Raw genomic sequence first — 27,529 nt, 5'->3', positions numbered from 1 at the left:
GATGAAGGCATGAACCACTGTAGATTTCACAGCCACACCATCATGAGACAACAGTCTTGATGCACATCTTTACTATCTGAAGATGTACTGTGTCTGCAGAGTCATGAGGGTTATTTTCATTTTGTCTAATCATCCAGACTCCTGGAAATCATCCTGAAAACGAGACACTTCCTTACACCTAAGACAGTCTTCACCAGGACTGCAGGAGAACATGTATCAGTAGCAGATGATGTAGGTTTTTCTATCGCGCCTGAAAAAAACTTTAAACTATGAATGTTTTATTCAATAAATGTTAATATCTTAATAATTGTATTAATATTTATATTAGTTATACAATGGCTGCAAATACTATGATTGTCTTATTAATGGAAAGATATTCAACCAAGGTTCCCCTAAATAATGAAAGGAAAAAAAAAAAAAAAAAAAAAAAAAAAAGTATAATAACCGCACACACAAAATTTTATTCCACACACCATCTGACGTACATATGGAATCTTTATTTATCTCTCGCATTTCTAAAAAGACCACGGTAAGTCACAGGTTTGCTGGGCTGACAGGCGGAGTCTGGCAGGGTCAGGCGCAGGCGGACACCAGGCTGCTCAGGCCGGTGAAGTAGGCCCTCTCGCGCTCACTCATCACCTCAAAATGCAGCGGCTGCTGGCACAGACTGCACTCAGCCGAGGAGCGGGACTTCACCCTCAAACCCGCCTCCTTCCATGTCTTCAGGAGCTTCTCTGGACACAAACAAAATGGAAAAGTATGAAACTTCTGTATGTGCTTGTGCATGGTTACTTCAATTTGCAATGCCCAGGCGTTCATGAGCCGGGTTGTTCAGTTTTAAGACTGGCTTCATTTCCCCTGACTCCATGTGTTGGGCTGAGGTCTGGATGTAAACATTCAGACATTAGTGCCAAGTTGTCTTACCCACAAAATATTTCATCATCTGCGGGGTGTGATGTGGAGTCGGGGCAATTCGGAGCAGCTCCTCGCCCCGCGCCACGGTGGGGTAATTGATGGCCTGAACGTAGATGTTGTACCGGTTCATCATGATGTCACAGACCTCTGTGTTCTTTTCAGCGTCTGCCACCTATTTGAACCAAAAAATAAAAATAAATAAATATATAACAGACTGTTCCATGAGTTCCTGCTCAAACGTTAATATCTGACCAAACCCAATCTGTTCAATAGTTCTGTGGACATACTAAACAGTTCCTTTGTAGAAATAGCTGAACAATATGACAGGGCTGCTGGCCAATATCTGTTCAGTTAAAACAACGGTCACAATGTCCACCAGGAGCAGAAGGGTGCTGACCCTGATGGGGATGATGTGGCTGGGGCAGTGCACCACAGGCAGGCCGGCGTCCATCAGCATCTGGCGCAGGAGCTTCACGTTGCGCTGGTGTTTGCGCCGCAGAACTCTGCCCTCCTCGCTCTTCAGGACTTGGATGGACTCACGGGCACCGGCCAGCAACATGGGGGGCAGAGACGTGGTGAAGATGAAGCCAGCGGCGTAGGAGCGCACCGTATCCACCAGCGCACTGGTGCTGGCGATGTAGCCGCCCACGCAGCCAAAAGCCTTGCCTTCAAGCGGAAAAGTCAGAGGTGAACAACTCTTAAAGGACTGTAAATGAGATGTAAAAAGTGGCCTGCGTACGTTATGTGAAATGTGTAAATCTGGTTTTGCAGTCCGGTCAGTGAACAAAGTGAAGGGTCATCCGGATATACAGAACAGTGCTGGAAACGAGAGACTGCTCTTTGTCGGACAGAAGCCCTTTATAAAATGTCTGACTGGAGCCAAGATGTCTGGATTGCGAGGTCTATTCAGCACACATGAAAGCGTTTGGTCTTTCCTCCCGGGCCAGTGGGAGGGAGGGTGTGGCATAACTGAGGATCTTTCAAGAGCCTCTGGGGGAAACATGATGAGAACAAAATGCGTGTTTCTAGGCAACAGGTGAGCAGCTCATGTTCCTCAAGTGTCTCAGGGGTATTAAATGACAAAACCAGACGCCTCCTGTCACATGCACAGACTTGTTCTTTTCAGGAACACAAAGAAGCACACAGCTGAGCTGAACATGCCCTACTTCTCCCACGTACCCACCAAAAACACACACAAAACCAGGCATGCAAGCTCCCAGGGTATTCAGAAGCTTACCCAGGGTCCCAGAGATGATGTCCATCTTGTGCATGATGCCATCTCGGTCTCCTATTCCACCTCCTCTGGACCCATATAAACCAACAGCGTGAACTTCATCCACAAACGTGATGGCTCCAAACTCATGGGCGACATCACACATTTCCTCAAGTGGACACACGGCACCTAGGAGAGAACCACCAGACAGGTTCACTTACCCAAAGTCATCAAACATCCCAACCACCCCATGATGCTACAACAAACCAGTGTTCACCCACTGGAATGCAGTTCTTACCATCCATTGAATGCACAGTCTCAAAGGCCACAATCTTTGGAGTGGAAGAATCAGACTTTTCCAGCAGTTTACGCAAGTGGTTAACATCATTGTGTCGGAAAATGAACTTCTTGGCACCACTGTTCCGAATACCCTGGATCATGGAGGCATGATTGCCAGCATCAGAGTAAATCTCACACCCTATGGGAAGGGAGAGAGGGAGAGGGAGGGAGAGAGATTACAATTACAAATTGTAGTAAAGTACACAAAGTTTCCAGAAATACATTTATGCAAAATGGAGACAATCACCTGGCAGCATCTTGGCCAGAGTAAAGAGAGTTGAATCATTAGCCACAAAGCATGACGTGAAGAGCAGGGCGGCATCCTTCCCGTGCAGGTCTGCCAGCTCGTGTTCCAGGTCCACGTGGAACTTGCTGGTGCCCGATATGTTCCGGGTGCCTCCTGCACCAGAGCCGTGCCTTCGTAAAGTGTCCCTACAAAAACAGACTGCTTTCATTTTCAAGATCAATGGTTACCCAGTTCTTTACAAAGACAGCCATTAATGTTTCTCTCCAAGATACGTCAGGAGCGCTTACATCACAGACTGTACCACCCTTGGGTGCCGACTCATGCCGAGATAATCGTTACTACACCACACTGAAACATCTCGCTTGTGACTCAGAGACTCCGAATAATCATCTGCCATTGGGAACTCGGTAGCTCGACGGTTCACGGTCTTAAACACGCGGTACGTGTGGTCATTTTTCTTCTCCTCGATTTTCTTCTCAAAGAAGTCATCATAACAGAAGTTGGAGACAGCTGAAAGACATGGCAGGGTACCCTTAAATTATTTGAAAAAGGAAGTGATTAACTGTTTCATTACCTGTCCCTTAACACAGAGACCCCAATTCTCATGATTCAAGAATGAATGGGGACTTGCTTTTTGGCATATTCTCCTGCAGCAAGTGCGAGACCATGGTGGGGCGCTGCTTTATCAGCTTGTTCATCAGGGTGCCGGCGGTGTCTGTGGTTTTCACCACAGGATGAAGCTCAGGTGCATGCACATCTATAAAAAAATTTAAAAAAGTTAAACAAGACCTCTATTAAAAAAAATAAATCTACAGAGCCAAAAAAGTGAGCTTTTGTTCCACAGACCCTTGCGCAGGGTGCGGATCTCAGACACGTCCTCCTGAAGCTCCAGGCTGGCCTGCCTCACCACACCACTGTTCTTCTGACCCATCTCCCCAGCCAGGAAGGGGCATTTGGAGGCCGAGGCCTGGCCTGGTGGAACCTTGGGGTGGCCGGCCGGCATTTTGGGCAAATCCTTTGGTTCTAAATAGAGGACACAATACAGTACTGAGAATTTTTGGATTCAAATGCCTTTTATATTTAGATTTGTCCTATAAACAAATTAGAGCATATAGAATTAGCAATGAAAAACAAAAACCAAAAAAAGTTTCACTCAAGTAAAACTAAAGCATAACATGTTGAATCTCTGTCCATGTGCACTGCAGTCTTATGTGGCCTGGTGCTTAATTAATTTTAAAACCTAATTGTAACCAAATTGTAAAAATGATGAATGAACTTGCCATCATTGGTGCCAATTATGTCGTCAGTCTTCTGTAAGGTTGGCGAAGAGGAGCAGAATGCCCGGACCAAGGGCCTTGACGCCAGGTCCATCATGACGGGACATCTTACTGCGTAGCTCACCAAGGACTTTCCTGCCTTCTGCAGGAACGTTTGGGGGACACGGGACAGGAAGGGACAGCGAATGATTGCATCCATGGCTGATTGTACAAACCTGAGTGAAAGACAAGATGGGATAAGTCAGCATAGACTAGAGACTTTAAGCCAGGGGTGCCCACAGTTTTCAGCTTGTGAGCTACTTATAAGATGACCAAGTCAGAAAGATCTACCGGGGTGGCGGCGAACGTAATTTGTTGAGTGGATTGCAGATTGGCTACCGTGAATGTCAATCAAAATACAACCGTCAGTGCAGATGTGCGATTCATCTACTACTATTTTATGTGACGCGATCTACGCACATTCCTTCGCGATCGACCGACACTTCCTTCGCGATCGACCGACGTAATGAGCACCCCTGATTTAAGCTGAAAAAACGCTTCCATTCTGCCAAACGGGAACATCACGGGATGTTTTAACCCATGCAGGAGTTAAGACAACCAGTTCTCTCCCGTTCTAGGTTTCCCATAAGTTTCAAAGTTTGGCTCTGGGTAAGACATACTTAAGGCTGACTTTATACTGGGTGTTGACCAATTATCAGCCCAACAACCAGACGATATTCAGCATTTTCCCGGTTACTAGAATCTGCACTTGAACTCACTGTTATAAGCTTTTTGTGCAGATCTATTAAACAAATCTGTAGCTTGTCCCAATATTCCAATATTGTTATATTATGGGATTACTTGAAATGAGGATAATGAATGGAGTACAGCACATGCACACAAACACACACTTCTGTAGTCCATGTCCCACCCACAGCGGTACTGGAATGGAAGAAATGTGGGCCACATCAAGAAAATCCAATCAAACATGGGTTTTGATGTTTGTGATAAACACAGGAACAAAGCAGCCATTTGTTTCCACAGAGAAAGGAAAGAAACTTGCACACCAGAAGCGACCTATCAGAGAATCTGCACGTACAGGAACAGGGAATGAAAAATACTGATTAATATCTGATGACATTAGCACTGGATCATATTGCAGTGTTAGGTGTAAAACAGGTTGTGCACCCATGTGTACCACACATCAAACTACTGCAGAAATACAGCTTTGGTCAAAAGACAAAGTGAAATAAGCACATCAGCACTCATAGCCTCACTGTAGTTTTTTTACAAAACAGGGGAAATATTTATTGCACAATTGTTCAGATGATACTTAGTAATTTTCACTTGGATTACAGTGTTGTGTGTTTGGTTATTCTGGCTTTAGACAGTTTTCACTGGGATTTACGTGTGTGTGTGGGGGGCTTTAGGCAGGTTCTCTAGCCTGTATCTAGACTCTTACCTGTACTTAAGCCGAGCCCCAAATGAGTGTCCACGGTTCAACTCTACTGACACATACTGTGGATGTTTTATATAGAAACTGCTCAAACATATTCAGAAATTTTTATTGAATGTTTTAGGGGGCCTTTCTGAACACACATTTTCTTATTGACTTATTCACTTTTTTGTGTATATAATTATACAACAGGTCATAAATAAATAAACAACATGAGTCTACCTCAACTTTCCACTTTCTCTTTGTGCTACTGTAAGTAAATTGTGTTTTATATTATACTATTTTAATTAAGATTTAGTAGGTTAAAAGGAGAACACGAAGACACAGGATGGCTGTAGGTCATGTGGCCCTGTTGTAACTTGTACAAAATGAATACCATGTGAATTCCACATGGGTGTGGCTAAACAAAGAAGCATTTATAAGCAGGGTTAAACCAGAAGACAAATCTCATTTATAAATGTATAAGTATAACTAATCAAAAACATGCTATGAATTACCAGTGTCTAAGGCAATGATATCCAATTAATCAATTAAGATGATTAGACATAGGCCTATTTATATGAACAGCCTTAATAATAACATTGGTTGAATGAACTGACTGGAACATGAAACTAGGACATGGATGAATTCGTTGCGTTTTCCCCCAGAGAATGCATGACAACGGCCCTTAATTATACAGCTGGCATCATTTAGGCTATAACGGTGTAACAGCATACCTGCACCGTTATAAATATTTAAGCCATGTAGCAAATCTTAGTATACCAACACAAATGAGCATACGGCGATCCTAGAGCAAGTTAACAGTGAGCATGTGGAAAACTTTAGATTTGGTCTGAAGCAAGAAATATGGGTGTTGTTCCTGTTAGGTTATGGCCTCGCTTCACCAGGATCGGCTCCAGCAGCGTTATCTTGACCCGCACAAGTATTTTATCTTGCTTTTACAGAACAGACAGTACTGTTATCATTGCAAAACGTTCAAGCGGACACTGGCAGCCGAGTACTTAGAAAAAACATGTGTAGAATTAAGTAGTTAAATATTTAAGGAAAAAAAAACCTTCTCTTTAAAGTATTTGACCCTTTTCTGTCTACATAAATTCAACAGGTCATCCACTGCTGAGCAATAAGGAAACTACATTCCCGGAATTTGTGCAAATTAAGCCTACTAGCCTGATCAGTGATAACAGACAGGAGATTATACTAAAAATGAGCCATTTACTCCTAATGAATAAACCTGCTTATCCTTTTTACGTAAACGTCTGTTATTTCGGACAGTAAATATCATCCAGCAATCATAACAGTCTGATTTCTGAGTATGTGGTAGATGTATTCGCTTCGAACATTTTTACTGAACCATGGTCCTAACATATGAAAACCGCACTTAGATACGTACGTGTTCACGTTCATGAAAGATGAAAAGCGTTCAAACTAAAAACCGAATTGGGGTTTCAAACAAACCAGAGGACTCGGTGGGAATCGGAATCACAGTCGGTGCTCTTTAACTACATTTTAAATCCCTACCTAGTTCGGTACTCTCAACGCATTTAGAAAATACGAAGCGTTTAACAGCGTTTAATTTTTACTCGTTTTTAAATCCTAACGAACAGCTTCATAGCTACTAATGCAGACACATATGAGCGACCCGCTCTCATCACGGTAAACGTACAGCATAACTTGGCTAGCTAGGTAGAGTTAACTAGCCCTAACCCTAAACCTCAACCTCAACTCTAATCTTAAACCCTAACCCCAACCCCAACTCAAACCTGAACCTTAACCCTACACAGATTTGGCCTTGGGACTTATGCCCAGAAAAAAGTAGAGGCCAACTAGCTAGGCGTAACTGATTTAGTAAAGGTGGCTACGAAAGCAGCTAGAAACCAGTAAACCAGCCACCCAATAAGAGTGTAAAATCAAATATTGACCCACGTAGCTGCAACGTACCGTCATAAATTAATATCAGGTAACGGCAGATCGTTATCTAAGCTAGCTAATGTTAGCCGATTTAGCACTGTCAATACACTCCGCCAGGTCACTGCGTTGCCAATAATACATAAATTACTTACTTTGAACTTCCCCGAATCTTTCTTCTGCGTAGTGTATGTAAACACCGTTTGAGGTTTGCTTCAAGCGATATTATCGTCAAGTTGTTGGGAGTATTAGTAGAGTTACGGCGGCAGATGACAGTTTAACAGCTCCTTCGTTATCCTGCACTGAGGACGAACGAGAGGACGAAGCCCATCGCGGGGGGTTTTATGAAGCGCCGCCGTGTTCACATCTCGCGAGAAAAAACGTCACGACGTCGGGGAAAATATTTCTGGTAATTTGTGATTGTTGTTAGTAATTACAAATATGACAGCTCACTGAAAGTAATCACTTACTCTACGACATAAATAGATTCGGCATTTTGAAGTCAATTCTCTCTCGTCCTTTTTGTGGCGCTTTAATCAGACGTTTTGGCACTACACAATCACAAGCCTCACATCCCAAATACATTTCCAAACATATTTCTAAATACAGAGATCACATAAATGGGCGTCTGGTGACCTCTAGTGACGAGAACTGTAACTACAAACGTGACTATATGTATATTAGTAGTAGTAGCAGTAGTAGTATTGTTGTTGCTGTTGTTGATAAATGTCACCTGGTGGTCATTCGAAGCTCTTGCAGCTCAGAAGTCCTGTCTTACCACGCACTCTTTATTCTATGTGCAGTGAGAAGTTCCTTCATACACGCCTGAATTAGTAAATAAGTTTGGCTACCAAATTTAAAAGCATTTTTACACGTATTAGTACATATTGGCTCCGCCACTGCTGGCTACATGGATCATTTATTTTTATGCATTTTAAATATCAAGCCAAATAGCTAGGTGGTGCATGAACTGAACACAGCGGTAACTGGAGGACTAAAGTGAAGGCTCACGTATTGAACACAGTGGTGACTGTGTAAGACTAGCGTATAGGCTCACATGTACTGAACACAGTGGTGGTGACTGTGGAGGACTAGCATACAGGCTATTTTCTAGATATGTGAACTTATCCCATTCTATTTTCGTGTTAATATACATTGCTAATGCTGAATGCATTCTAATCCCATCCTCAGGCGTGTGTCGTGAATCGAACCGTCATGTGGATATGCACGGCCAAAATAAAAGGTGGTTCTGGTCACCCGGGACATGTCATTCCCCATAACCATTTCTATCCATCCAGGTTCAGGATTTACTCCAGTTTAGGTTTTACAATGCTACCTAAAACCTAATTGGAATCAACTTTCGGTTTCGTTTCCTCGTTGACTTTAAATGTGGTTCGACACGAAAAGCAAGCTAGTCTTGAGTTTGACAACACTACGACTGCTGAAACGGGTCACTCTTGGTAAGTAACCTAAATAACCACTTCTGTAGAGTTTTACAACATCTCGGGACGGACAGTTTATCACTCTTGGAACACTAAACTAGGACGTAACGCAACATGACAAAAGAAAACTCGGGCTTTAATCAACGTTGGCTTATCTTGTAGAAATACTTAGGGACACAGTTTTGTCAGTATTACATGGAAATGTCTCACAATGTTCGTTTAACCTATTACCTTAAAGGTCAATGTTTCGTTAAATGTTACGAAGGTCTCAAAGCCTGTGGAAATCGTAAATATCGAATTATGTTTTCATTACCAAAAGAAACGAAAGTGATAGTTATTTTCTGTATTCGCTATGAATACAGCCCCGATAGAATAAGTTGGGAAATAATAACCCAAGTGTTCCCAAATATGCGATAATATATTATCGTTTGGATCTGGCTAAATCAGGCATTTGATAATCTACGTCAGCGCTTTCGGTTTGTAGTTAAGCCAAGCGATCTTAGAAACAGGTACACACTGTGGGCGCTTTAACAAAATAGTGCATGTATCCCATATTGAAGGGGGTGTTCAGCTCTGTTGGGAAGAGCACAACCCGGCTGATGCAATTTGTCTGTACTGCTGTCTGTACTACCGTCTGTCTGTACCAGAAAAATTGGCCCTGACCAATGTGGTGCCCTAGGCGAGATTTTGGTTGGCGCCCCCTGCATCACCAATCATCTGGTTTTTACACTCACACAGACACTGCAAAGCTTTATGATTTTGATAGTGGTGGGCCGTTAACGGCGTTCGTTAATTTGATACTCTTATCGGGCGATATAAAAATTATCGCCGTTAATCTATTCTTAAATTTGGATTGGGAACTGGGTCAAAATGGGTAAGCAAACTATGATGACTCTCAACTTGACAGTTTAGCTCGGCTGTATTCCTAACCAAATTGCACAGTAGGGGCGAGAACGAGTTTTCAAACCTGTGAATTACAAATCGTTCGTGTGTTTACATGGATGCAGCCACGAAGTCGCCCGGTTTGCTTCATGGAAAATTCATTTTTAGGAACGTAAAGTGTTACCGGAGCGGAGCTCGGAGCGGTCGTTTTCTGCATGGTCCTAGCACTAGATTCGTCGCTATTTAAATATTTCTTTTTAACCGTTAAAACTGCAGAGGACCAAAACCGGCTTTTGAAAAAGTCCCCCCCAAATTACGTCCGTGACTAAATGCTGGCTTACATTTCAAACAGGGCCGGCCCTTCCATTAGGCCAGGGGTTCTTAACCTGGGGGTCGCGACCCCCTGGGGGGTCGCGACGTACTTCCAAGGGGGTCGCGAATGTGACACAAAATAAGGTGTTTTCTGAGTTAAATGTGCGACGAATCAGGTTCGGAGCTAAATTTTGTTGTTCTTTACTCAGCCTGGACAAGCGGAGCCACAACGTGCATGCGCGAACCTGAATCAAGACTCAGAATGAGGCAGGTTGATTCAGTAAAGTTTATTGAAAACTGCCTCATTGTGGCTGCGCTCGTCCAGGCTGGATTAACATGGAGCGTTTTGTAGAACGTCGAACTGAAAGTGGGGATGCAAAACGCCCACTTCCAGGAACTTCAGAACAGAAAAAAACGAAGAAAGTGAGAAAATATGAAAAGTACTTAGAATATGGATTTACGCAGACAAGCGAAGGAGAGGATGCACGACCGCAGTGTGTTCAGGGTTGCCAACTTTTCAAGATCGCTTGGAGTGAGATTTGAACCTGGAGGGGGTGGCGAGTGTAAATTGTTACCGGGCGGGTGTACAATGGACACAAATTAAGTGTTATATCGCGATCGATCACCGGTGATTGGTGCCAGAGCGAACTAGTAACTCATTGAATCATAGATATGGATCAGAGGTAAATAAACTAGTTTTTTTTTCGGCGTGAGAAATCGGATGTGTGGCGTGAGAGCGTGTGAAAATAGTCAAATTCGTGTGTCTCAGGCTCAATGCGTGAGAGTTGGCAACCCTGGTGTCTTGTTTGTGGCGAAGTGCTAGCCAAGGAAAGTCTCAGGCCCTCCAAGTTGCTACGCCATTTGCAGACGAAGCATTCGAGTTTGCAATCAAAAGCTGTGGAGTGTTTAGAACGTAAACGGGGGGGGGGGGGGGGGGGTCGCGAAATTTACCTGAGCCTAAAAGGGGGTCGCACAGTGAAAAAGGTTAAGAACCCCTGCATTAGGCGATATAGGCAAATGCTAGGGGCGCCGGCTGTCCAGGGGGGCGCTCGCGTGCATGCGTTTTTTTTTTTTTTTAAACAAATGAACAATTAATAAATGTGAAAACAAGCAAAGTCCACATAATCATAATTTCATAATAATAATAATAATAATATTAGTCAAATTAATAATTCTTATAATAACAACACACGACACCTATCACCCGCGTGCCAACCTGGCCAACCCCCCTCAACCCGCCCTCCCCCGCGCGCTCTGCGCACCTCGTTACTGTTTCTCTGTGTACACCACAGAGTGAGTGACATCTCCCTGTAAAGACGTCAAAAAGGCAGAAGTCCTCTGGTGCCCAGGGTAGAAAAATGAGAAACGTGTAGGAGGAAAGGCGGCAAAAAACAGGTAATATAATGGTAATATGTGGTGAATTAACACTATACCATTGGCGAAGCGTCAGGGACTTCAACGCCTTCACTGAAGGTTAATTGATCTTTAAAAGGATGCTTTATCTATTATATGTAATATATGTTAATAACGCTTCACCAATAATTTGTATTTTTCCTATAAATCGGCTTTCAAATCCACTTTTCGTACTTGTGCTTGAAAAAAACCTCAGCGGTGAAATAAAAAATCAACCAATCAGAATATTTCACACCGTTGTTTCTAGGTAAAAAAGAGAAAGGACCTTTTACTTGGAGAGCTTTTATTATAGATTGGCAGTTTTATCAACCAATCATATTATCGAATTAGAATCGTGGGGGCGTGCTCCAATTGTCTCTCATTTTTATTTGAAACAAATCCAAAATGTTGCCAATCTGTAGCTGTTGTGTTTTTCTTTGAAACCAGCTCGCTTGACTCACAACTAACACTCAATCGTCATTGTGGCTTTTCCCCTCTGTATGATCTTAGTGAAAACCGCCACTGTCATCATACTGCCCAATCCTAGGTGCTATGATTAGCTTAGCTTAAAATAAATATATATTACTCCTCTGTTCATTGCGGATGCACTTTTGAAATAATAATGTTGCAGTAGGCAAATTGCCCTGATTTGCACTGGTGGTAGTTGTTGTTTTTAATTTATTTTTTTTATTTATTATTAATATTTAAAAGTGGTTCTCTGCACTACGTTATGTAAAATAGTTTTAAAATGTTTTTTGTGCAACACCTTTATATTTATTGCTTGTTATATGGTAATATTTAAGTCATTTGCTTTTTATTTGTTTCTTTAATAGTGACACAATCAACCCGATGATTGATGATACAGGGGTCTAATCTATGCCCACCCCTAGTTTTTGATAAATATTTTTCTATTTTAGAACGAAAACAACAGTAAAATCAGTATTAAAGAAACAAATAAAAACCAAATGAATTATAAATATTACAGTATAACAATAAATATATTGCTCAAAAATATTTTAAAACTATTTTAGATAAAGTAGTGCAGAGAACAACTTTTAAATATTAATAATAAATTGGTGTACTGAGGTGGAGGGATATGATGGTGTAAATATTAATAATAAATAAATATTGGTGTAGTGAGGTGGAGGGATATGATGGTGTAAATATTAATAATAAATAAATATTGGTGTACTGAGGTGGAGGGATATGATGGTGTAATGCTGCTTCACTGGAAGGTGATAAGGTTGAGAATGTGTCTTCTGGTGGACCAGGATGTGTAGAAACAGGATTTAAATATTTCAAAAGTGCATCTGAAAGGAACAGAGGAGTATATGTGTGTTTTAATTTATTTTAAAAACTTGCTGAGCTAAGCTAATAATAGCACCTACTAGGATTGGGCAGTATGATGACAGTATTGTAAAATTGTGTATATATATATATTGTGTATATAGTATATTAACCATGTGACGTGACGCAACGTGCCAAATCTGTACTTTGAAAAATTTGGCGCATTCATTAAAAAGATCTGTAGGAGGGGTCAGCAGTTGGAGCTCACTGATTGGTTATGGAGTAAGCGGTTTTCACTAGGATCATACAGAGGGGAAAAAGCCATAATGACGACGAGTGCTAGTTATGAGTCAAGTAGTGATGGGATTTTCGGCTCTATTTTGAGATGCGGCTCTAATGGCTCTTCTTACTGTGGAGAGCCAGCTCTTTTCGGCTCCCAAATGGCTCCCCATATATATTTTTTACATTATTAATTAATTAATAGCTTAAACCTAATTTTATAACATTTTGTTTCATTATTGACATTGTTAAGCACTTGTGATGAGTAACAGTGCTTTATAAATAAAACTTTTATTATAACCAATTATTAAATTATCACAAAATAGCACCAAAATAGAACGCAATACAGCTTGGCCAATTGCCTGCCGTTTCCACAAAAAAAGTGGAGATAACTTTTTTTTTTCCAGTGTTTTCCCACTACATTATTAACTGAAAGCTGCGTGTGATTGGTCAGATGTGTGGAGCACACGCTTGACATGCGGGCTGTGGAGACATTCTTTGCAGTGTTGTCCGAAACAATATGTGGTAGTATAAAGAAACACCCCTCAAAAACAGGGGAAGGAACATTTACCTGACGAAAATTAATGTTGCATTGTGTTCCAGGTTTGAAAAGTGCTTAAGTAGGCTTGAAAATGTAAGTGTATTTTGTTTCACAACAAATAGCTGTCTGACTGAATCGATGTGATAAAAAAGCGGATTATTTCGAATAATTTCGAGTATATGTATAAATATTTAAGTTTAAGGTGCTGGGAAATATTGAAAATGGCCTTTTTCAATATTGAAAAGTGACGTACAAGTGCTTGAATTCCACCTTGTAAAGGTGTATGAACCCGGCATACATAACTTTGTTCATTGTGCTGAAGAGGTGCACGACGGTCCTCACGCAGGGGTGGAGCTACCGCGATGGCGTAATTTTCGGCGCACGGACCCTCGCGCCGGTTGCGACGCGGCAAGTATAAACTGGCACCGACTGAGGAAATAAACTCTCCGCTCTCTACCACTGGCAGAAGCAGAGCAATACGCGCAAGGAGAGGGAGAGACAGCGAGGCACCGAAGGACAAATAAAAACTATGTTGGAAAAAAATTGTGGCACTTGCAGAGCACAAGCGCAATACTGTGGAAAAAGCGGCTCCCAAATAGGATCCTAAAATGGCTCCCATTGTGGAGCCGGTTCCAATCATTCACTTCAAAGAGCCGGCTCTTAGAACCGGATCGTTCGCGAACGACACATCACTAGAGTCAAGCGAACTGGTTTCAAAGAGAAACACCACTGCTACAGATTGGCAGCATTTTGGATTTGTTTCAAATTAAAAGGGAGAGCCAGCAAACCTATATGAGTCAGTGTGTAAGATCTGCTTATAAAAATTCTCCGCCAAAGATGGAAACACATCAACATACATTCTCATATTAAAACGAAGCACCATTCAAGTACAACATACAGTATAGTGTAATTCACCATATTATATTACCTTTGGTTTCTTCCTCCTCTCATTTTTCTCCCCTGGGCACCACAGAACTTCGTCTTTTTGGCATCTTTCCGGAGAGATGTCACTCACTCTGTGGCGTTGTTTTTTCCCCCACAGAGAAACAGTAATGAGGTGCGCAGAGCGAGCGGGGGGAGGGGGCTGCGCGGGTGATGGGTATCGTGTGCTATTATAATTATTACTTTGACTAATATTATTAAACAATGAAGTTGTGATTATGTGGACTTTGCTTGTTTTCATATTTATGAATTGTTCATTTGTAAAAAATAAATAAATAAAATAAATAACGCATTCACACGAGCGCCCCCCTGGAGCGAGCGCCCCTAGCATTTGCCTATATCGCCTAATGGAAGGGCCGGCCCTGGTCTGTACTGCTGTCTGTCAGTGTCTACTGCTGTCTGTCTGTACTGCTGACTTGTTCAGAGTTCCCCACCCCTTCCTCTGGAGGAGGGGTAGGGACAGGGCACTGACAAACCTGTCTAAAAGCTCAGGTTTCCAGATGTAGCGGTAGGGCTTTTTTGTAGTTTGTAAAGTTTTTAAAATTATTATTGAGTCACTGATTGTGAATTGATTTCCAGTTTAAATTGACTTTCTTATTTCCACTTCATACTTATGCAGTGTTTTATGTTTATTTTTATTATTTAACCATGAAAGTCTCACTGAAATTCAGCTTCATTATTTTGAGGGAAAACACAGCTGTTTACATAAATAAGGGTATATTAGTACAGTGCTGAACCGGGTGAGCCACCACCAGGTTTTGGGTAGATTGAACCCAGTTGAGAAACAAAAGGAGCAAGAGGGACCAGCCGGGAGAAGATAGAGGATAAAAGGAAAAGGACAAAATCCCTGAAAGGTTTAAGCTGGAAGAAAATAACAAAGGACACCAGTGGAAGGACTGGCCCTCTCATTCAGTGAGGCAAAAACCAGAAATAAACTTCCCAACAAAAGCGTAGCCAAAAAGAAACAAAGAGAGAGGTGAACAATCTTGTCCTTTTAGTTTAATAGCAACAGCTTCTCCGAGACCAAAGAAAGAGGAACTCGAGAAAAAAAAAAGAGAAAAAGAGGCTCGAGAGCAGATCCCACAACATCTACCTTAAGATACCAGCTGATCTATAGTCAGAACACTGACTAACAATTCAGCAACCAGTATCTTGGTGTGACCTGCTTATAAGGGCTATAAAGCAGCAAGTACCCATCGCTGCAGAAGCAAAAGTCCAGGGGGTGGATCTGGATCTAGATCCAACTCCTCCCACCGTTCATAGTTTCTTTTGGTCGGTCCAGGGGGTGGGCGGAGCTGCATCTAATCCAACTCCTCCTAAGCGTCGCTTACGTTTTCCAACCAGGAAATAGAAATCCAATAAATTCACCCTTAAGACTTATACTGTTTAAGGATCAAAATGTTCTTTAAATGTTATTTAAATAACACAATACACGTTTTTTTTAACTTTACAAGAAAACGTAAAAGTGGACAGGAATAATGATCTGTGATTGCCAACATAATAAAGTATAGTAGATTTCTTAAATATGTACTATTTCATTTTTTTTACCTTTAATAAAATTACTTTTTTCGTTAAAACGGTACACTTCAGGTGTGCAGAATGGACAGTGGTATTTACTGCAACATGTAGTGCACTGCACAACTGAAACCGTCTGTCCTTTTTTCAAAACAGTGATATGCATCTATAGATGGATGGAAAAATATAAATAGAATTATATTAGTTGTTGTAAAGTTTTTCAGTGAACTGGTTAATGAGGATCATGGCCGTTACATGCACGTACTACTGAATAACAATCCCCCTCGAAGTGTCCATGCGGTACAGAACAGCACAACCATTACAAATTATAAGTAACTACAGCAAACACTAATTAACAGTTTATGTCCAATATGAAGAACACAACATGCATAAGTATTTAATACATCTGTATTCTGTTTAGCTAACCGCTCGTCTTCTAACATCAGTTTTTACCCTCACTTAGACACCTAGATTAGATCAACTAAACAGTGGTTGTTCGTGCAAACAGAAACAGTCAGATTTAGTATAATCAACAAAGGAACATAGTTACTAGCATTACCAAGATGAAAATTGGTTTATTATGAACTTTCACATTCGTGATTGTTCATAAATGAACGGCAAGTGAGTAAATAAGAATAGCAATTTAGGACGGCAACGGTGATTTGGAATAGCTGATCTGATACAACTCCTCCTGCGTAGTGCAATTACTTCAGACCAATGAAAACACGACGGTGGGAGGAGTTGGATCTAGATCCAGCTCCACCCCCTGGACTTTTGCTTCTGCAGCAAGGGGTATCTCTAAAGCAGGCCTAGGGAGAAGCCTCTCGCTGCAGCCTGCAGGAAGGCGGAGTTGGACATCCAACCCCGCCCACATCCAACTCTACCCTCTTCTCAAGTCCGAAGCCACGCCCATGTTACGTTCGAAACTCGGACTGTGCTCCCAGTAAACAGAACTTCCAGAACTTCCAGATTTTAATTAGTTTAACAGATGCCAAGAAAAACACTCACATGTTATTGACCAAAATGTATGTTTTTCTTTATTATCCCACATGAATAATTTAAGTCTTAGTACAATCTTTTTAGATTTTTCTTGAATAGTTTAATTGTCAGTTCTGAATATGTACAGGACATACAAATGATTTAAATTACATTACTCTCTTACCCAAAGGTACAGCAATAAAATAAATATTAATGTAGCAGCAGTGGCTGTAAAGTTCCTTTACAACTTTACTAAAACAAGGCACAGGGAAAGGCACATGATAAGACACTGAGCCGTCGTCAGTGTCCCTGGGGTGCGTGGTGGCAACATCATAATGTGCTTAGCCATTAGTCAGAATAGTGTTCATCGTGCCACTCTTGGTCTCTACAACACTGCCATATCACTAGAGTTGCTCAGGTGTGTCGCCATTTGCAAAAGTGGGCTGGGCTGCTTGAGTACACTAAACACCAACATTACTATTACACCCAGTGCTTAATTTGTAAATCAAACGATGCCGGAACGCAAACAGCGGCATGAGACACAGGGTCACTGAGGCCAACAATGTCACCGGATTGCACACAAAACGCAACGCTTACGCGCTACGGTCACTCACGAAAGTATAACTAGCTTTATAGGGGAGACACGGAAAGGCATCGCTAAAAAGGAGAGCTCTTATGTGATTTAGGAATGTGGATCTTGTGTTTCAAATGTCTTTTATAGAATTATTTGTTCAATTAATTGGTTCAACGCAGACAGATTTCTTCATAACTTATAATTAGTAGGCTTGAAAGTTACCGGATCGAGGCAGACAGTTCCCGGAACGCACCCTTCAAAATGAAAGAGTTCCCGGATCCTGATCCGGCTCAAATTAAGCCCTGATTACACCCCTTCTCCATTACCAAAATTACCAACATACCCCTTCTCTATCACCAACATTATCAGTAAACAGTAAACATTACCATTTTAATTGTGTACTTATAGTAGCAGAGTTGCCAACTCTCACGCATTGAGTGTGAGACACACGCTTTTGACCGTCTTCACACGCTGTCACGCCACACATCTGATTTCTCACGCCGAAAAAAATCTAGTTTATTTACCTCAGATCCACATATATGATTCAATGAGTTACTAGTTTGCTCTGACGCCAACCACCGGCGATCGATCGATCGCGATATAATACTTAATTTGTGTCCATTTTACATCCCCCCGTCAACATTTTACTTTCGCCACCCAATAAATAAAAATAATGAATAACATACGTGGAACGATACACAAAGTAAACGAGGTATGTGTAAATTAAGCGCAACGACGTGTCTCTTGAACACTTGTGAGTTATTATGCATATTTTCAAGTGCCACAGTTCAGGAGGACCCTTCATACATGAACCCTTACAGGTTCAAGGTGACCAGCTGCGCTAAAGACGTTTTGAGCCAAGACCTGCTTGTTGTCAATCCCCTGTACTTGAATCAGTGCTATCAGTTACCTCTGTGATGACCAGATCCAAACACTGCTGGACCATGGGATGTAGGCATTTCCAGCAATGGTCCAGTGTACTACTGTATTCAGTTTAGCACAGTTGGCTATAAATAAGAATAAAAATGGTGGAATGATCAATGATTGTTTCTGATTTCAGATTTGAAAGTCTAGAAGTCTAAAGCAAAACAATCATGTCAAATGAGGAGGAACCAATGGATATAGACATTGATCCCACTGTGAGTGTGACTTTGATATTACAAAGTAATTTAGGCTTTTCTCTGGTCTGTTAATTTGGCATATAGTAATACTGTTACAGTGGACCTTATGTTCAAACCCACATACCCCTGTGCACAGACATTCTTCAGTTCATCAATCCTGTGGTCATCAAAAAAGGGGATTGTGACTCTAAATAAAACTCTACTTACAGGGTTAGATGGTTATGGTGAGGGTGAAGGCTTAGGGTTTAGGATGAGGGTTAGGGTGAAGATTAGGGTTCAGGGTGAGGGTTAGGGTTTGATTATGGTTTAAAACCTTTAGATGCACTGGCCTACTAATTTTAATTTAAGTCGTTGTTTTCCCCCAAAAATATGTGTATTAGGAAGTTATTGTTGAATGCATATGTGATAGCAATTGGATGACCTGAACAGAATTTTAAGGTGTGTGTCAAATATAAAGAAAACTATATGTTATTATAGAGTAGAGACTGGCAATAATAAAGAGAGATATCCAACATGTCCACTATGAATGAATTTTAACTATGAATATGAGTGTTGGCTCTTTTCAGTTAGCAATTTTCTCTGAATACTCATTGAAAAAAAGAATAAATTATTTTATTCATTTATATAAACATTTATAGATAACCATTTAATACATCGGCCAATTCTGGCACAGACATAAAGAGAATAAAAATCTTTACAAATGATTAAACATTTTTGTAAGTATACAGTAATACTACTGCTCTGTCTTCCAGACCCATGACACCAGTGCCATTACAAAACAGCCTAGCTGGACTCGAACAGAAACTTTTACCCAAGCAGCAGTCTTTGGACATGGTGACAAGGTAAAGTCTCCAACCTCACAGTTGTGGTGCTGATTCACCACAGAGCTGGTGTTGACTGACCACAGAGGTGGTGTTGATTCACATCAGAGGTGATACTGGTTCACCACAGACGTGGTGTTGATTCATGGTCAAATATACATTACTTTTGATCTGTCTTTGAACAGTTCACAGCAAGGTCCCTATGATAATAGCTTTTATGTAATTATTAGATTGTATTTTACTATTGAATTTGTATTCATTACTCCAAGTTATTCTTAAAAGTCCTGCAGACACTATACATAACAAATTCCTATGGTTTATATTTAGCTACCACAAGTTATTTCAGAAACTGGGCAGCTTGGAGCAAACCCATCAGACTCACCACTCCAGCAAACCCCATCAGACTCACCACTCCAGCAAACCATATCAGACTCACCTCCCCAGCAAACCCCATCAGACTCACCACTCCAGCAAACCCCATCAGACCTGGGTGCACAGGTATAGAGTTGAGAGGAGAAACTGAAGTTAATGTGAAGGAACTGGGTAATAATAAATTGACACAGATTCTCACACAGCAGAAGTACAAATTCACATTTTTTTTGCAGATCTCAAATAATTGTACTACATCACAAGATAACCCACAGCAAAATCATCCAGAGAGGAGAAGTGCTCCTGTTGATGGGTTGGTAGGTACAGGGTTTATTTCTGTAGCGTGTGTAATGTTATGTTGATGGGATGGTAGGTATTGGGTTTATTGCTGTAGAGTGTGTAATGTTATGATGGTGGGATGGTAGGTATTGGGTTTATTGCTGTATAGTGTGTAATGTTATGATGGGATGGTAGGTACTGGGTTTATTGCTGTAGAGCCCCCATACTCAAATAGCGGCCCGCGGGCTATCTATTTCTGGCCCGCGAGCTGTTTTGAATTTTTTTTTTTTTTTTTTTTTTAAGGAATCTTTTCTTTCAATCGCGCTATCCGCTCTTATTTTGAAATCGCACACCGCAATCTCAAGACGATGCCGGGGATTGCCTTTATGGCAACAACAAACAGGTAGCAGATGCCCAAATGCGCTCGCACCCCCCCCCCCCCCCCCCCTCGACAGTTTACGTTCCCCCCCCACATAACCGGCCCCTTCAGTGATTGAAAAAATAAAATGTGGCCCGTCATTATTTCTATTTGAGTACCCCTGCTGTAGAGTGTGTAATGTTATGTTGATGGGATGTTAGGTACTGGGTTTATTGCTGTAGAGCCGGGGTCACCAACCTTTTTCAAACTGGGAGCTACCTCTTGGATACCAATTATTGTGGAGGGCTACCAGTTTGATACATTTGAGGTGTATTACAATTGTTTGGGGGGGGGATTTGGAGTTGTGAGTACATTATTTACATAGCCATACGGCAATCGCGGACAATCTCTAATAGTAGCGCAAAAAAAAAGATGCATCTCATTGATGCGTGGCACTATAGTGAGTTATTTTTAGAACAGGCCCGGGGGCGACTCATGACGTCCTTGTGGGCAACCAGTGGCGCAAAAAGGGGGCATGCAGCGTATGCGACGCATAGGGGCGATGTACTAGAGGGGGCGCCAAATTGATGAGATATAATACTTAATTTGTGTCCATCTTTTGTTCGCCCCCCCGTCAACAACTTTCGTTCGGGGGGCGCCGATAGTATGTTTGCATACACCCCAGAAAGTAAGTAATTGCACCCCTGTGGGCAACCATGTTGGTGACCCCTGCTGTAGAGTGTGTAATGTTTTGCCCTTGTTGGAGCTTCCCTAAGAAGGGCCCTTAAAGTTGAGGGCTTGATTTAGGACAACTTGCATTTCTGCAGTGTAGAGTGAACTTTGTTCATATTTGTTTGCATTGTGGTTGTTATGCACCACTCCCCTGTGTGTTATTCATTTCCAGCTTGTAAGTTGATAAGGTTCAGAATTTGTGCAGAAACAATCAAATGTAAAGTGCTCTCAAAGCACTGTAAAAGGCAAAAAAAATCATCACACAATGTATTTAATTGAAAATCAAGTAAAATGTAGTAATTATTATTAATATGCCCCAGTGTAGTTTTAGTATTTGTACATTTCAGGACGGCATCGGGGCAAGACACTACACAAGGACACTACACAAGGACACTACACAAGGACACTACACAAGGACACTACACAAGGATACTACACAAGGACACTAGACAAAGACACTACACAAGGACACTAGACAAAGACACTAGACAAAGACAGTACATAAGGACACTACAAAAAGCTTAATATGAAAGTGCTGCTTTTGCATTTTCTTTACCTTGTCGTTGTGTATGTAGTGTCTGTTTTAGTCAAGAAGTTTATTACAACTACCACAAGTAAATCCCTATGAGAACAGAGAAAAGTTTATATAAACTTTATTAAGTTTATATAAAACCTTTATTACTATTTCATTTTTATTTCTTTTTTCAAATTATTTGTAACAGTCCTAACTGACACTTTAAACAACTCATCTTAGTGTGGTTGTATTATCAGTTCCAAGAGTACCTCATGGCATCAGATAAAACTCCACGTCTGATGAACCGGGCAGAAATAGAATGATCCTTCTGACAGAGCAGAACATAAGTGCACATATATCTTACTACAAAGGTTCTTATAAAAGTGAAGGTTTCCTAGTATGACACTGTAAATTTTAGTCCACCATCCTGAAGTACATTGTTCTTAAAACAAGTTTCACTTAATGTTCTTTTCATGCTTTGTCTATAATTAATTAATATTTGATTATATGATTAAATATTATTATTTGTTTTATATAAGCAAATAATGATAAAGAATCAGTAGTGAGCTGAGACAGCTACAGGTGTATTAACCCTTAACCCTAACCCCAAACCCTAACACTAAACTTAAACCCTAACCATTGGTTCTGTTCTGTTCAATCTGTACTTGCTTTTGTACTTTTCAGAATGATGCGGCAAAAACTTCTGTCTCCAAAGATACAGCAAAAGTCACTATAAAAGTGGAATTTGCAAAAGAAATACCACAGAAATGGAAAACCAATGTGCATAAAGCACTCCAGTCCTGGTTCAATGATAACATGCCAAAAGAAAAGGCTGAAGTTGTGAGTCTTGAGACTATGCCTGATCCCCTCTGTGCAGAGGTGGTTATAACACCATCGAGAGGTAAGATCTTTATTATATGATCTTTTTTTGTACAGTGAAAAGACCCCCACATTTTGCCAACATGGTACCCCTAAACCAATCAAACCCTACCCAACCCTAACCCTATCCGACCCTAACCCTACTCAACCTGATCCTAACCCTACCCTAATCCTTTATCTGTAGACTGCATGACCCCCTTTGTATTTAGCATTGCTGTGTCTACTGTGTGTCAGGGTGTTACTGTCCATCATACTGTGTGGTGTGTTTGAAGTCATTCTTAAGATTGAGTAAGAAATAAATAAATCCTTATGGAATTAAATTAAATGAATCTGCAAAAACTTTATTTTTATAGCTTTGGACACTTTGAAAAAGATCAAGACTCTGACATTCAAGGAAACAAAGGAGACTGCCACTGTACACTTCATGGTGGGTGAACTGAAGTCTGTGGATGGACAGGAGACACAGACCATGGGACAGGTGTCTCCTCAGGATGACGCTGGAATGACAAGAGATCTGCACATGGCTGCGGATCCTGGAAGCCCAGAGCCCAGTGTACTTACTGTCCCTCTGTATCAGCACTGGTACCTGATGCATGCTTACAAAAAGGAGCTCAACCAGATTAAGAAAGAATTTGGTGTCAAAATAGATGCAGAGGTATCAGTTTCTATTACTGCCGAAAGTGAGAAGACCAGAAATGATTCTGTACATAAAGCTGTTCAAAGGTTTACCGACCTTGTCCAGCATATAACAACTCTGGGAACCATTACAATACCTCAAGCACAAATGGAGTCTGACATAGTGAAAGAGGCACTGCATAATATTCCGAACGAGGAGGCTAAAATGATGCTGAACAGGTCAGCAGATACTTGCCTGCTCTTTGGACCAAATCAGTTGACATCAAAGGTTCAGAAGGAGTTGAGCACCAGTGACACCAGTGTACTGAGCACCAGGGCTTCACAGGAGAACTCTGGGACATTGGAAGTGGACATTAAAGACACTCAAGTTCCACTTGTGATGGATGGAACCCACTGGAAGCTGGTGAAGACTGCCTTTCAGACACAACTCTCTGATATTGAACGTAAATATGGGGTTGTGTTTTTTGAAGAAGTTCAAAATGGCTCAGTGAAGGTGAGGTCACAGAGCAAAGGAATGGTGAATCTGCAAACCCAAGCCCAACAAGCCTTAATACATCTGTACCAAAAGGTGGCAATGTCAGCCATGACTTGTACACTTAGAGAGCAAGCCTACACCAAGATTATAGGCCAGGCTCTGAGAGGACTCCACTCCAAAGTCTGCTATGTTGATTCAAGAGATAAATATGATCACTGGAAGCTTGTTGGACTCCCTAAGCATCTCCTCCCTGTCATTGTTAATATAGAGGTGGAGATTGGAAAGTCTGTGTTTGATGATACAACAAAGCAGTCACTTGGCTATTCAGAGTATTCACCACAAGGATGGAGACACACAGGCCTGGGAGCAGGACGAGCTCCAGGCAGGGCTGACCTTGGAGATGGAGGAGAAGCAGCCACAAGCAGCACGCAGCAGCGTAAAGCAGCAGAGGACAGCGCTAGAGGGACAGACACAGGTGAAGAGGACAATTGTCCAATTTGCATGGATGTATTTACCAGTAAGAAGAGGCTGAATTGTGGGCATGAGTACTGCAGTGAGTGTCTGGATCAGGCAGTGAAGAGCATGGGGCAGATCTGTCCAGTATGCAAGCAAATATTTGGAAAGGTGACTGGAAACCAGCCCCTTGGAACAATGACAACGACTGAGTCCACAATGAGACTCCCTGGTTTTACTGAGTGTGGAACAATCACAATTCAATACAACATACCGAATGGCATTCAGACAGTGAGTTCATATTTTAAATGCATTTTCAAAATATTGGGTGTATTGTGAGTTTGTGTCTACTGCTAACCTGCTGCGTTGTATATTAAGTAACTGCATTTTGATACAAGACATTTTTGTTAACCATTCAGTGACTAGGTAAAAAAAAAAAGTAAAAAAATTTGGTTGATTTTTAAATACTATTTGTATAGTACAATCATGTAATTATTCACTAGCTGTCACTCCGGTCCCCTGTTCCATGTGCCTGTGTTTTCCTTGTCTGTTGATCCCGGGGGGACCGACTGACGTGCCGCGGGGACCGGCAGGACCGAATGACTTCTGGAACCCGCCGGTCCCTGCCGCCTGTCTATGTTCCCTTCCTGTTTCCTTGGAGACTGTGCTGCCCACATGTGGGCCTGGACTTAATGTGTCTTCTCCTCATAATGGTTGTTCTGTCTCAATGCCCATGTTCCCCTTGGTCCCTTGTCCTATCCCTGGTTTTTTGTTGGTCCCTGTTCCTGTTGTGTCTGTCAGAGTCTGTGTACTTGTTCCTGTCTGTGTTTGTGTCTAGTGGTGTTATCTCTGTTCCTGTCCCCGTGTCTGTTCCCCAGATTGTGACCCACTTTGTTCCCGTGCCTGTGTCTGAAGTCCAGCGTATACTTACCTCTGTTTGCCTCAGCCCCGTTCCCTGGCCCAACTGCCGTGTCTAACCCCAGTCCTGTCCCGTCCAGCCCTGCTCCCGTGCCTTGCCCTGCTCCTGTCCGGTCTCCCCTTATCCCTGGTCCTGTTTATGTCATATCCCTGCCTAGCTCCTTGCCAGTCTCCGCATCTCCTCCCCCTACCATGCCCCAGGTTCCATGTCCCATTTTTTCCAGTCCTGTCCCTTCAGTCTGTCCAGTGATATCCTGTCCTGTGTCCACTGTCCCTGTCCCTCGCCGTGCCCCATAGTTCCCTGTCTTGTCCTAGTGCCTTGTTTCCCTTGGCCTGTCTCCCGTCTTGTCAGCCCTTGTGTGCCCCGGAGTGGCATGCTTAGAGGGGGGGTACTGTCACGTAGGGCTCCGCCCCCCTCTCTAGCTGTCACTCCGGTCCCCTGTTCCATGTGCCTGTGTTTTCCTTGTCTGTTGATCCCGCCTTGTTATCTGTTGTCATGGTTTCCCTCTGTCTGTCACTCCCATGTCATCAGAGTTTCCACCTGTGTCTTGTTAGTTCCATGCATTTATAGTCCCTGTGTTTCCCTTGTCCCTTATTTTGTTCATGCTAGTGTTTGCTCTTTCGTTGTTAATTCCTGTGCTCATCCCACTGGTCTGTATTTTACAGTTCTGTTTTATCCTGTTCTGTATGTACCAGTGTTTAGTATGTCGCTACGTGTTTCATGTTCGGTCTTCCTTGATGATCTGACCCATGCCTTCATTTCGACCCAGAGTTTGGAATTCCCTTCATTAAATCTCGCTCTCCTCAGCATTTATGTCCGCCTCCTCGCTCCACTGCGTTACAGTCTTTGTTAATTATTTATTATTTAATAAATCCAATAGAAATAATATTTAATAAACATTTATTATTTAGGAAAAGCACCAAAACCCTGGCAAGGCTTACAGAGGAACACAACGTGTTGCTTACTTACCTGCCAATAAAGAAGGACGAGGTGTGCTCAGACTGCTGGAAAGAGCGTTTGATCAGGGACTCATCTTTACTGTTGGGACCTCAACAACCACAGGAGAAACAGACTGTGTTACCTGGAATGACATTCATCATAAGACCTCTACAAATGGTGGACCATCCTGGTAAGATAAATGAATAACTATTATGAATTCAAACTATGCATGGTGAGTGTATTTTGTAATACATTACAGTCAATAAAAAACTACATTAATCAAAAAATCTGCAAGAAAACAAATCTTGTGTGAACTATTATGTGAACTATTATTTCTTTCCACAGTTTTGGCTATCCGGATGCTGACTATTTAAAAAGAGTTAGGGCAGAACTGAAGGCCAAAGGCATCGAGTGAAGACTAAAGAGCACCCCCTACAGTTAATTTCTTCACTCACAAAAGTGGCTCTCAAATGCAAGACAAATCATTATATACAAGAAATAAATGTACAAGTGTATGAATGATTCACAATTATCTGACACTGGGAAAATATTTCATTTTGCAATATTACCAGATACAAGTCAAACATGGGGATATTTGATATGGGAATTACTGAGGTGCTAAAGGTGACTGATCATGAAGAAAATGTTTTATCTAGATTCAGAATCTTATCATCAGAATTTCAGACCTACCTTTGATTACATTTTTATCAAGCAAAAGCATCACAACCTGAACATTCTGTGAAAACGTACAACATTCTAACTGGCAAAGTAGACTTCTGTCATTTTAATCTTTTTTTTGTGTGCTGTAACTGGACATTTATTTTCTTATTTCAGGTTCAGAAATAAAATACACTTAGACAATATTAATTATAAAAGGCATCATTTTTTTTCTTCTTTCATAAATAACATCTAATTTGAAACTAGTAATCTTCAGTTGTTTGGGGGATCTTATGTTCCATAACATGGAATAATGACTGGACAAACTAATGGAAATAAAAATATCACATACAGAACCTTCTTTGGTTGAACCATTATTTCCTTTTAAAGAAAAAGAAAAGCAAACAAGTAAACAAAGAAAAGAAATAGGGGAACTAAAAAGTAAAAGTTTAAGCTAAAAGGCACCACAGTGGGTTTACTGGGTCTCGATAGAAGGACCAGTGGGTTTAGTGAGTGTCAATAGAAGGACCAGTGGGTTTAGTGAGTGTCAATAGAAGGACCAGTGGGTTTCTTTTTAAAGTGCTGTGCTTTAAAAACACTCATGTATGAGGAGACCACCACAATAGGACTCGGAGGTCTTCTATAGACTGGATGTTGCCAAGTTCTGGTCTACTACCATATGGAACCATCTGACTCACCCTGCAAACCTTCACAATCCCTCACTGTGTGTGACGAGTACCTCTCCTCTAATGAACAGCACTGACCCTCCAGTCACTATACATCACAGGTTGCCCCAGACACCAGATGTGATGCCTCCACTGGATTATTAAATATGTAATTGAAATATGTTTTACTATGGTATGCTGCTGATAACAATGATTATCTATATATAATTGTGCAAA

At 41.5% G+C, this 27,529-nt stretch overlaps 2 protein-coding genes across 3 annotated transcripts; one reads left to right on the top strand and one right to left on the bottom strand.

Moving 5' to 3' along the window:
• Positions 1-477: 477 nt before the first annotated feature.
• Positions 478-7,654, bottom strand: alas1 (aminolevulinate, delta-, synthase 1). Its single transcript, XM_077005382.1, has 11 exons — positions 7,487-7,654; positions 3,995-4,206; positions 3,561-3,737; positions 3,346-3,471; positions 3,002-3,224; positions 2,715-2,899; positions 2,427-2,606; positions 2,153-2,317; positions 1,313-1,581; positions 925-1,087; positions 478-734 (listed from the first exon to the last, which is right to left on the bottom strand). Exons 2-11 carry the CDS (start codon positions 4,188-4,190, stop codon positions 574-576), a joined length of 1,845 nt encoding a protein of 614 aa, XP_076861497.1. The 5' UTR covers positions 4,191-4,206; positions 7,487-7,654; the 3' UTR covers positions 478-573.
• Positions 7,655-8,367: 713 nt separating this feature from the next.
• dtx3lb.2 (deltex E3 ubiquitin ligase 3L b, tandem duplicate 2) lies at positions 8,368-26,983 on the top strand. Of its 2 annotated transcripts, none has more exons than XM_077005361.1 (9): positions 8,368-8,791; positions 18,536-18,614; positions 19,349-19,438; positions 19,745-19,915; positions 20,023-20,103; positions 22,354-22,570; positions 22,902-24,403; positions 25,943-26,160; positions 26,316-26,983. In XM_077005361.1, the coding sequence occupies exons 2-9, from the start codon at positions 18,570-18,572 to the stop codon at positions 26,383-26,385; spliced, it is 2,394 nt and encodes a 797-aa protein (XP_076861476.1). In that variant the 5' UTR covers positions 8,368-8,791; positions 18,536-18,569; the 3' UTR covers positions 26,386-26,983. The 2 variants fall into 2 exon arrangements, with proteins under 2 accessions (XP_076861476.1, XP_076861484.1); XM_077005369.1 differs by lacking the exon at positions 8,368-8,791 and adding an exon at positions 11,268-11,362.
• Positions 26,984-27,529: the final 546 nt, after the last annotated feature.

This window comes from Brachyhypopomus gauderio, chromosome 1 (genome assembly GCF_052324685.1).
Source record: "Brachyhypopomus gauderio isolate BG-103 chromosome 1, BGAUD_0.2, whole genome shotgun sequence".
NCBI classification, from domain to species: Eukaryota; Metazoa; Chordata; class Actinopteri; order Gymnotiformes; family Hypopomidae; genus Brachyhypopomus; species Brachyhypopomus gauderio.
Note: the sequence above shows the minus strand (reverse complement) of the source record. Positions and strands in the feature narration are given on the sequence as shown.